The sequence below is a fragment of the Ipomoea nil genome, unplaced genomic scaffold, assembly GCF_001879475.1.
Source record: "Ipomoea nil cultivar Tokyo-kokei standard unplaced genomic scaffold, Asagao_1.1 scaffold2159, whole genome shotgun sequence".
Lineage (NCBI taxonomy): Eukaryota > Viridiplantae > Streptophyta > Magnoliopsida > Solanales > Convolvulaceae > Ipomoea > Ipomoea nil.
The window spans coordinates 526,795-537,546 of record NW_017618587.1 but is presented as its reverse complement, the minus strand read 5'-3'; the positions used below and the strand labels follow the sequence as shown (position 1 = coordinate 537,546).

Below are 10,752 nucleotides of genomic sequence, written 5' to 3'. Positions count from 1 at the left end.
TTTGTGGATATAGTTAGCCAATCATACATAGAACGCGTGCCAACTTCGTTTGTTTGATTCCGATGAATCGCTAATTCTCAGGTAATCACATTGGTTATTTGATTACTTAGTCAACCTTTTGTTAACCACCAAAGGAAACATGTTAATGCACCCATAACCAATCTAAAACCTTTACTTATTTTCAGAAATAGCAATTTCTATTTCTAAAAATTCTATAACGTATATAACCCGTTTATAATCCTACCCAAAAAAAAAAAAAAAAAAAAAAAAAAAAAAAAAAAAAAAAAAAAACCGTTTATAATATTTTTTAGATGCATTGTATCACCCCCCCCCCCCCCCCCCCAAACAAAGAATATTTATTATTATTGTATGAGAACTTTTATATGTAAAAATCGGACTAGAATGAGCTTAGAATAAAGGAATTTAATATATCGAGATTTAATCTGAGTATTTGACATCAAAAACGTAGTTAATTGGATTAATGAGAAAATTGATCTTAGCAGACTAGTGAGAGAGCTTATTGAGGAAGTGAGTAGATGACTTAAGAAGAGGTAGATGGTTTCTATAGAGTGGATCTACCGGGAACAAAACGAAGTAGCAGATGCGCTTGCTATTTTGGGAGCTAATCTAAAGAGTGGTTGGAGAGCTCTTGATATATATGTGCCCCCTACAATCGAGGGGCCAGTCCATTATGATTGTATTCGGGCTCTAAGGGCAAAAAATGTGAGGAAAATTAAGGTGACTATCTGCCTTTTCTTCTGAGTCATCCCTCATGTTCTGATCCAAAAAAATAAATAAAAATCATATCATATTTAATTTTATCTTGAATATAATTCAAATGGTCAGTACGAATTCTTGATTATGATTGAAAGTGCAGTAACAATTATTGTATAGAAAACGATTTGGTATAAAGGACTAGATCGAAAGGGCAAATGGGAAGAGGTGATTGGAGGATATATTGACGAGTATACTTGCGTATAGTAAGTTTCATATTTACTTAATTAACGATAAATTAGTGTTTCATTGACTGCCAACATGCCAACACTATCCCCTGATTTTAAGAATATGTTGGATAAAACTAGGTTGATATGCTTTTTTCAGGATTTTTTAAATGATGTCGAGAAGACGATGAGAGATATGGAGGATGCATATTTTAATTTCAAGAATAAAATAAAAGAATTGATTATTTTGTAAAGGTATTTGTTCAACATGATCGAGGGTTAATTTAGGTAATGGAAGAGCAACTAGCTAGGATTTTTTGTTTGACGATTGTATGAATGTTTGTTGGTCAAGGAGAGTTTGCGCGTGTTTTAACTGATTTTTGTTATCATTTTAGTGTTTCTCTTCCTTCTTGTTGAAGTAATTAATATTGACAGTATTAATAATGACTTAATATCTTCCTATCTAAAATAATAGAGTGAATAATGAATGTAATTAGACAAAAATGAATATGTATAGAGCAAATATGTATTGAGTGATCAAGATCAGTACAAGTGGATAACATGTGATTAGCAATTTATACAAGTCACAAATACAACTTTTTTCCATCCATGTCACTTGGGCAACTTATCAGTTATCCCGAGTCTTCCACTAGACGCAACGAGCCCAGTTATTTGCACTATACTATCCCAAGCACTCTTTTTGTCACCTCAACATGAAGATTAAGATAGGATCAGTTTACTAATTCGAGAATTTTTCCCGTAAAAAACTGGATCACAAGACAATGGAATCACAAGATAGAGTTATTTACCCATGCACGGCTTCACGTAATGGTTGTGCGTTTCTCTCACTATCCCAAATGAATGAAATATTCATTTATGTTGAGCTGGTGAGCTAACACTTGAATTTGGTGTGATATATCCGAAGGAAAAGAGGTGCAGATTGAGATGAGAAGAGGTCCACTAGAAAAATGATGAAACAAAACAAGACAAGAACATCATAGTCCAGTGCCTTTACTTTACTGATGGTCATGTTTTTCGATCATTAAGCTTTATGTTTTCTAGCAATGCAAAACTCCAAACTAGCCTCTATTAGAGATGTTAGCTTGGCTAAGCTAATTTGCATGCACTGCATAATATATGTTCCAATTGAGCTAATTCAGCTAACCAATAATTAGGTTTGCTCAGCTGGTCTGCACTCCCTTTTGATGATTAATTAGTAAATTGTGAGATTGAAAACTATTTAGTAACTAGTATACCATATATCATACAAAAGAGCAGAGGTCAATTGTAGAAAGATCATGTGCGACGAACTTGATTAAGATGATATTAATAACTGATAAGAATTATTCTTGTTACTAGCCACCTCTACACATTATTACAAGGTAATATCTGTTCTATACTTTCTCTAACTAATGCAGTCCAAAGAGTCAATACTCCAACAGAGGTGTCATATGAGTACAAAGCACTTGCCCCACACATTTAAATTAAATATTGATAGAATGTTACTTGTTGGGGCATTGGGCTTGCTGTATAGCCCAATCTAAGGAGCTTATTGGGCCCAAATTCCTTGTGGGTTGAAGACCCCACACACGCGACTATTGATCAAATGAGTTCATCCTGTTATATGAGTTCGTGTGGACAGATCTATGCCATTGAATGCAATTAATGGCTTAGATTTCGCCAACTATGCAAGTGAAGTGCACAACGAATTTGTACAATTGGTCAAATCTTAGTCATTGATCTTAAATATTCAATGGTCCAGATCTGTTCTGATTCATATAAGGGTAGACTCATGGGAACACTGGCATATATATATATATATATATATATATATATATATATATATATATATAAACAATGTGAGATAGAGGGATGGTTGGGCAATTGAGTATGCATAATTATAAGCTCTGCAAGCCATGCATTTCACTTATCTCCCAAATCAAGAAGAATTTGTCACTTTTCATAAAATGGCCATTCTGGGAACTCACTTCTGCTTATTCTTCAGCTCAAACTCCCACTAAAACTGAGAATTCAGAATGTAAAAGTTACCATAGCTCTAGAGAACAAAAGTATCTGTTTCTTTTCAAGAAATGTTCCACTGCAAGAGGGATAGAACAAGTGCATGCCCAAATCATTCAAGCTGGATTAACTCACAGCCTTTATCTCCTAGGCAAGATCATTGCTTTCTGCGCTATCTCTGAGCAGGGATCAATGGAATATGCTGTCTCCGTTTTTGAGCATGCCGAAAGTTCAGATGGGTTTCTGTGGAATACAATGATCAGAGGGTTTGTGAGGACTGGTGAGGTTGAAAGAGCAATTGAATACTACAAGAGAATGCAGGAAAATGGGGTGGTGGCAGATAATTTTACATTTTCTTTCTTGTTGAAGCTATGTGGGCAGTCGGGATCCGACGTGTTGGGAAGGCAGCTGCATAGCAGTGTGGTGAAATCTGGGCAGCAAAGCCAAGTTTTTGTGTTGAATACTCTGATTCATATGTATGGTATGTTGAAGGATGTTGAGGTTGCTGACCAGCTGTTTGAGGAAATTCCCAAGCCAGGATTGGTGGCTTGGAATACCATAATTGACTGTCATATGAGCTGTGGGGAGTATGCTAAGGCCCTACATTTGTTTGAAAGAATGCAGAAATGTGGTGTGGGCTTTGATGAGGCAACACTGGTTGTGACCCTATCAGCTTGTTCAGAAATGGGTGCTTTGGATTATGGGAGATGGCTGCATTTTCTTGTGGATAATAGTAGCCTTAGTAGAACTCTTCAGGTCTGCAATTCGCTTATCGATATGTATGCAAAGTGTGGTGAAGTTGAAGAAGCATACAGGGTATTCAACAAGATGAAAGTGAGAAATTTAGTCACATGGAATACAATGATCTTGGGGTTTGCAATCCATGGCAATGCAGATGAAGCATTGAAGCTCTTCTCCAGAATGCTGAATGAGAAGCACTGTTTCCCCAATGATGTTACTTTCTTGGGAGCTCTGTGTGCCTGTAGCCATGGAGGAATGGTAGAAGAAGGGAAGAGGTATTTCCACATTATGATTCATGACTTTCACATTCAGCCAACACTAAAGCACTACGGTTGCATGGTGGATGTTCTTGCCCGAGCTGGGTTCGTTCAGGAAGCGTACGATCTGATTACCAGTATGCCGGGGAGATGCAACGCTGTGATCTGGAGAACACTGTTGGGTGCTTGCAGGGTTCATGGCAAAGTGGAATTGGCAGAGCAAATCAGAAGTCATCTTCTACAAGATCACAGCAGTGACTATGTTCTTCTTTCTAATGTGTATGCAAGTGCAGGCCTGTGGAACAATTTTATAGAAGCAAGGAAATCAATGAGGGACAAAGGAGTCCAGAAGCCAGTTCCTGGTAATAGTTTGATCAAATTCACACAAGAATGAGGCTGCCATTCTGCACGGTTTGGCGGAGTCCTAAAGGGCCAAATCCAACACCCTACCTCTAAAAAATGTAACAGAGCCAAAAAATGTGGCAGTATAAGGAAATAAAGTGAGTATTCGCTACAAGCTATAACTTTTGGCGTAGTGGTAAGTGTTTAATCTAACAAGTGGTATCAGAGCCAAAACTTTGCAGTTAAGGCCAGCAAGTGCTGGGAAGGGGAATTGTTGGGCGAAGGCTAGTGAAGGGTCAAGTCCAGCACCAGGTTGTTAGGGGATCGTTAGGCAGAGGCCTTCACTTGATCCTAACAAGGAGAAGAAGCACATTCATAGAAGATCAAAAAGATTCAGGCTTGATACTGTAACAAGAGATTCATGTCTGAAATTTCAGAAACTGGTTCATTTTATTGGAGATGAACAATGGAGTTACAGAAACTATTGCATACAAGTCAATTCCAGAAAGAAAAAAGCATTCTCTGATTTAAGAGTTCTTCTTCTTTTGCTTTTCTTTCCATTCTTTAATTTCAGCATCTATCTTAGCTTGGACACTGTCATGGAAGCCCGGGTAGGGTTCATACCCAAAGAAAGATTGAAGAGCCTGTATCAAATTGACAACTCACAGTCAGGAGCTAGTGGGAATCAAACCATTTCTCGTGTGCTCGAGACAAAATATTTACCTCCAACAGGACGAAGAAAGGAGCCATAAGGAACGCCTGTGCGAGATTGTCCAGCAAAGCAGGAGCTCGTTTCTACAACATCGAAAACCAAGATTGGGAGTGAGAAAACTTAGACAGAAATCAGAATAGAGGTGACAGAAGTAAAGACTAATTTACTTCAAATCAATACCTCAAACACACCATGACCTATAAACTGTCCTGCCCAGCATATCACCTGAGCTGCAAGAACGAGCTGATCATGCACATCCCACAGTTAGCATATCGTTTCCCAAACTCTGAACTATAAATTTCTTTTCAAGAATTCAAGGCCATAAATAAAAATTACAGCTTTTTCGATCAGTTTTTTGAGAAAGTCATTTTGTATGTAATCAGTTAACAGCTAATTTACTAAACACTTTTCCGTCATTAGCTAATGCTATCAACTAGTCAATCCTGCTAACCCAATCAGCTAACGGCTATTTACCAAACACCCCAAAATGTCAACATAGCACAACTAAACACAAATTTGCAAAGACTTAATCATCACAAGAAGAAAGAAAACAGCTTTTCATCATGGAAAACATCATGGTAATAGCTTTGATAAGAATGCTAATTCTCATATAATCATTCCTAGCAGCAATCAAAGGTTTATCTTTTTTTCTGTTTCTGGAGTGTTATACAAATATCTTTAACTCTACACAACCAACACCACCTAACCCTACCAACATTTCATCTAATCTCATCTTCATTAACCAATCAATTAGATTATGGACAAAACATGTTTATAAGAAAATGAACAGAACAAAATCATAGGAAAGGGAAAAGGTTGTCTACCTTCCAAGCACAGGAGAAACCAAGGCGATGAGCAAGGTGGCTGCTAGAGACCCAACAGAGGAAGCAAAGCAAGGCTCCCAAACACCCAGCTTTCCTGTCCATACCAATATAGTAGATGCCATAAACCACAGCCAACAAGAACCCAAAATTGAACACAAGGACAGTGTGGCAACAGAGATGAACTTTGGAATCGCTGAAAATTGGGGGCGTGAAGTAGAAGAGAACCAGAGCAGTGAAGAAAATCGGCCAAACAAACAGCATGTGAATGAAGATATTCACTGGGTTGTTGTGGTATGATCCATAGAAAGCAAAATGCTTCTCCAAATCGAACATTCCCATTCTCTTCTTCGCTTTCGGGTTCGTCTAAAAGAGAGATTAAATGATTGTTGATGGGTGAAAGATCGAATTTTTGTGTTTTTCTCTTTTGACTATGGAACTGGGGGGCTGGGGGCTCTGGGGATTATGAAGAAGGAAGGGGACAACAGACTGAAAAAACCATCTAACAAGAAATCCGCTGTTTTCTTTCACACCATCTACGTTGGTCATATGGTTTCTCGTTGGCATTCTGTTTCAATCCCATTGGATTGGACTATTGAATTTTAATTGATGACAACAAGAAATAACAAAGACGACAAGATATATCAAACATACGTAATCACGGCATCACGCAAATTTAATAAATTCATTAGTGTTAACCAAAATTTACTTTTAAGATTTTGAATGGTTATATACTCCGTATAATTTTAAAAATATTTGATTTGATATGGTCACGAATTGATTAAGATCGAACCAATTTTGAATTAGTCCACATACAAGGCATGAGCTTATGTGATTTTCTAAGCGCATACTATAACCACATTCAAGAGGACTAGTAGGCTTGGAGCTCAATTCTAGGTAATGGTAACTTCTATATAAGAGCATTTCAAAGAGTATGTATATTGTGATTTGTGAACATTCAGTAGATAAATTATGTATTTTAAATCGACTTTACAGAATAATTTGCCCTACATTGGTATGATGATATCTATAATACAATTATTATTGTATGGACTATATTTTGTATACTGTAAAATGATGTGCATTCAGTACAAAAATAATATACATTATATTCAGGGAATATATATTATTTTTGTACTAAGTGGTACATTATATTGTATAATGTACATTCAGTACAAAAATAATGTATATTTAGTATATTAAAAATGTACATTTTATTATGGTTCACATAACACTGTGTACCATAATTTGTCATCCACTGGTGGGCTCTCTTTTCACTAAGCCCACATGTACACACTCCCTCTAGCTCTCCTAAAACAGCCCAGCCTAAAAAGACTTTTCCATATGGGCTGCATATTCTTAGTGAGAAATATTTTACAAAGGCCCACAATCATAGTTCACAAAGTCCATTTGTTTGCCCACTAGTGAGTTTGAGGATAGTTATGCTGTGCATGGTGCACACGGTTGCAAAATGATGTCGTTTTGATTAAAAACGCGCGTTTCATTTAAAAGAAAATTCAATTTCGATTCCCATCAACAGCATTATTGTGGATATATAGTTATGAATTATTGTGGATATATAGTTATGAATTTGCGGATATTTAGTTCATTCATTGTGGATATTTAGTTTATTCATTGTGGACATTTAGTTCATTCATTCAGGATTTTGTGTTATTCATTTACTGTGGATATATAGTTATGAATTTGTGGATATATAATTCAAATTATGCACACAAAAATGCTATTGCTGGGAATCGAACCTAATTTTTTTTTTAAGTGGGACACGCGTTTTTTCATTTTTGCACGTGCACACGGTTGCACAACATAATTTGCGTGAGTTTGAAGGCAAATTATACTGACATACTGTAGATCGCGGTCCACAATGCATTGTGGTTTAGGCATCAAATATGCACTGCAATTTCATTCCAATACAACTATAGTATCATTTTGATATAATTACAATTTCGCTGAATAATATACACTCAAATATGTTAAATTATTATTCAGTTTCATTTTGTATACACTGCAGTTTCATTTCAACACAACTACAGTATAATTGCTCTGAGTTTGAATTAGAGTAAGAGGGACACTATACATTGACGTTTGATCCAGTTAAATTGGTTAGAAAGTGAATTAGTTGGGAATTGTCTATTAATTTTTCAGTTGAACCACTTAATCAAGACTTGCCTAAATTGATTTACCTTATTGGAGTACTTTATGATTTGAACTTTAGGGACAAACAATTTGCATATTCTTACATTATCTTTGATATCTTTTTTTTTTTTTGAAGGTCAACCAATGGGTTGTATTCATAGATAAGCTGAAATAGCGTCAGGTGGGATAGTATCCCAATACATAGCTGTGTCATACTGGAAAGCTGTAGTAGCTAAACTATGTGCTAAAATATTCTGCGATCTAGGTACGAAGTTAACATAACAATAATTATTATCTTTGATATCTAATCTGCCCACTATTACACAAAAATAAAGTTTAATAAGTGTCATTTTTAAATAGTGACTATAAATTTTGCCCCTCAAAAAGAAATGTCAAGATGAACAATATACATTTCTACATATCTCTTATCATTGTGCATATATTTCTTTTCCAAAATATAATCTCAAACAAGATATCTTTTGCCAGCATGGAATTTTAATCATCCAATTGTCCTCCACTAATTGGGCACCAAAGATTCTACATGGCAAAGATCTTTCAAACAAGATATACCCATTGTCACCCTTCACTTGAATTGCTGCTTTTTTATATTTCTTAATTAAAAATTAATTTCCAGGTGGCAATCAGTGGGTCCCTCATGATCTTCCAAAGCCAACAGCAGCAAAGAAATAGATATATGGATATGGCAATCTGAGATAAGGATAAGATCCATCCATTCCCATTGGCCAATCAAGAACTCACCATCCAATCACAGCCGTTGATTCCCAAAAATCTGGCCATGCAACTCAACACTCAACCATGGCCACAACCTTTTCACTCAACTTAATTGAAATGCTACAAATGCATACACAAAACAGACATTTGTAAGTGAAAAAAGAAAACCCATCAGAATTTCTCATCGGAGAATATGGCCACCGTTACACAACCCTCCGCCGCCGTTTTCCGGCCATGCGCCTCCAAAACCAGATTCCTCACCGGATCTTCCGGTAAGCTGAACAGGGAAGTCTCTTTCAGGGCGTCTACATCTTCATCCAACGTTTCATTCAAGATTGAAGCCAAGAAAGGTGAATGGCTCCCCGGCTTGCCATCGCCGGCGTATCTCGACGGCAGGTATAATTACATATATACTCTATACACTAATACAATACACCATTCTTTATTTGAGTTGACTGAAAATATAATGGATGTTTTGAATGGTTTAGTCTTCCCGGGGACAATGGGTTTGACCCGTTGGGACTGGCGGAGGACCCGGAGAACTTGAGGTGGTACGTGCAGGCGGAGCTGGTGAACGGGCGGTGGGCGATGTTGGGCGTGGCGGGGATGCTGTTGCCGGAGGTATTCACTCAGATCGGAATCATCAACGCTCCGAAGTGGTACGACGCCGGGAAGTCTGAGTACTTTGCTTCCTCGTCCACGCTGTTCGTCATCGAGTTCATCCTGTTCCACTACGTCGAGATCAGACGGTGGCAAGACATCAAGAACCCTGGCTGCGTCAACCAGGACCCCATCTTCAAGAACTACAGCCTGCCGCCCCACGAGTGCGGCTACCCCGGCAGCGTCTTCAACCCACTCAACTTTGCTCCCACCCTTGAAGCCAAGGAGAAAGAGCTCGCAAATGGTCTGTAAATCTTCTCCTTCAAACTCAATATAATGCACCCTATCTTTATTTTTGAGTAACTCAGGAAAACCCGTAATCACTACTCGAGTGTGTGCGCTGAGTTAAAGACCTAAATCAGTCTAGGTTGTCCCAGGCTGACTTAAATCAGCCTAGTTTGTCTATAAATGACTAGCAAAAACCAAGAAACTAGGTTAATAGGTTGTTCCAATTAGAAGTCAAGGACTTAAACCAGTCTAGGTTGTTCCTGACCGGCTTAAACCAGCCTAGGTTGTCCCTGACCACCTTAAACCAGCCTAGTTTGTGTTGTCCCGGACCGGCTTAAACCAGCCTAGGTTGTCCCAAACCGGCTTAAACCAGCCTAGGTTGTCCCTAACCGGCTTAAACCAGCCTAAGTTGTGCCTAACCGGCTTAAATCAGGCTAGCCTAGGTTGTCCCTGACCGGCTTAAATCAGGCTAATTTGTCTATAGATGACTATCAAAAACCAAGAAACTAGGTTAATAGGCTGCTCCAACTGGAAGTCAAGGACTTGAACTAGCCTAGGTTGTCCCTAACCGTCTTAAACCAGTCTAGATTACCTATAGCAAAAACTAAGAAGGTCAATAGGTCGTTAGCTCCAGCTGGAAGTCAAGCCTTGATTACCAAGTAACAGTATGATTAATTTGATGGGTTACCCCAATGCAGCCTATCTATGAAAATTGTGTAACTTGTGGGGTGTCTGTTTTGCAGGGAGATTGGCGATGTTGGCGTTTCTTGGATTCATAGTGCAGCACAACGTGACCGGCAAGGGTCCATTCGACAACCTGCTGCAGCATCTGTCAGACCCATGGCACAACACCATTGTGCAAACACTGGGTCAGTGAGGGGCTTAAGGTTGATGGAAACCAGAGGGAAGATGTTGTTTATGTTGTTGTAACCATGAATAGGGCACTGGTTCTTCAGATCAAGAATTTGAGCTTTTGTGTTGCTGTAAAAGGGACCTTAATGTTTAATGTACAGGAGTACTACATACGACATTTTTATCCACATCTTCCTTCTAATTCATCCTCAAGTACCATTTTTGTGTGTGTTTATTTTCTGTTATATTTTGAAAATTTCAATATAAATTGTGTTGGATCTTGGACCCAGGGC

General features: G+C 38.0%; 3 protein-coding genes across 4 annotated transcripts; 2 read left to right on the top strand and 1 right to left on the bottom strand.

Annotated features, from left to right (window-relative positions):
• Positions 1-2,813: 2,813 nt before the first annotated feature.
• LOC109149173 (pentatricopeptide repeat-containing protein At4g21065) lies at positions 2,814-4,352 on the top strand. The gene has a single exon (XM_019296834.1). It carries the CDS (start codon positions 2,814-2,816, stop codon positions 4,350-4,352), a length of 1,539 nt encoding a protein of 512 aa, XP_019152379.1.
• A 370-nt stretch (positions 4,353-4,722) lies between these two features.
• Positions 4,723-6,352, bottom strand: LOC109149106 (uncharacterized endoplasmic reticulum membrane protein C16E8.02-like). Of its 2 annotated transcripts, XM_019296751.1 has the most exons (4): positions 5,837-6,334; positions 5,193-5,255; positions 5,024-5,095; positions 4,723-4,944 (listed from the first exon to the last, which is right to left on the bottom strand). In XM_019296751.1, the coding sequence occupies exons 1-4, from the start codon at positions 6,173-6,175 to the stop codon at positions 4,828-4,830; spliced, it is 591 nt and encodes a 196-aa protein (XP_019152296.1). In that variant the 5' UTR covers positions 6,176-6,334; the 3' UTR covers positions 4,723-4,827. The 2 variants fall into 2 exon arrangements, with proteins under 2 accessions (XP_019152296.1, XP_019152297.1); XM_019296752.1 differs by lacking the exon at positions 5,193-5,255 and having other exon boundaries at positions 5,837-6,352.
• Positions 6,353-8,846: 2,494 nt separating this feature from the next.
• Positions 8,847-10,694, top strand: LOC109149734 (chlorophyll a-b binding protein P4, chloroplastic). The gene is made up of 3 exons (XM_019297683.1): positions 8,847-9,115; positions 9,208-9,623; positions 10,351-10,694. Exons 1-3 carry the CDS (start codon positions 8,913-8,915, stop codon positions 10,482-10,484), a joined length of 753 nt encoding a protein of 250 aa, XP_019153228.1. The 5' UTR covers positions 8,847-8,912; the 3' UTR covers positions 10,485-10,694.
• Positions 10,695-10,752: the final 58 nt, after the last annotated feature.

What these genes read in the sequence shown, in the direction of transcription:
- LOC109149106 (XM_019296751.1), bottom strand. Translation starts at nt 6,175, where the DNA reads ATGGGAATGTTCGATTTGGAGAAGCATTTTGCTTTCTATGGATCATAC. An exon ending in GTTTCTCCTGTGCTTGGAAG is followed by an intron (nt 5,256 to 5,836) that starts GTAGACAACCTT and finishes GTGCATGATCAG; the next exon opens with CTCGTTCTTGCAGCTCAGGT. An exon ending in TAGGTCATGGTGTGTTTGAG is followed by an intron (nt 5,096 to 5,192) that starts GTATTGATTTGA and finishes TCGATGTTGTAG; the next exon opens with AAACGAGCTCCTGCTTTGCT.
- LOC109149173 (XM_019296834.1), top strand. Translation starts at nt 2,814, where the DNA reads ATGGTTGGGCAATTGAGTATGCATAATTATAAGCTCTGCAAGCCATGC.
- LOC109149734 (XM_019297683.1), top strand. Translation starts at nt 8,913, where the DNA reads ATGGCCACCGTTACACAACCCTCCGCCGCCGTTTTCCGGCCATGCGCC. An exon ending in CCGGCGTATCTCGACGGCAG is followed by an intron (nt 9,116 to 9,207) that starts GTATAATTACAT and finishes TGAATGGTTTAG; the next exon opens with TCTTCCCGGGGACAATGGGT. An exon ending in GGAGAAAGAGCTCGCAAATG is followed by an intron (nt 9,624 to 10,350) that starts GTCTGTAAATCT and finishes TCTGTTTTGCAG; the next exon opens with GGAGATTGGCGATGTTGGCG.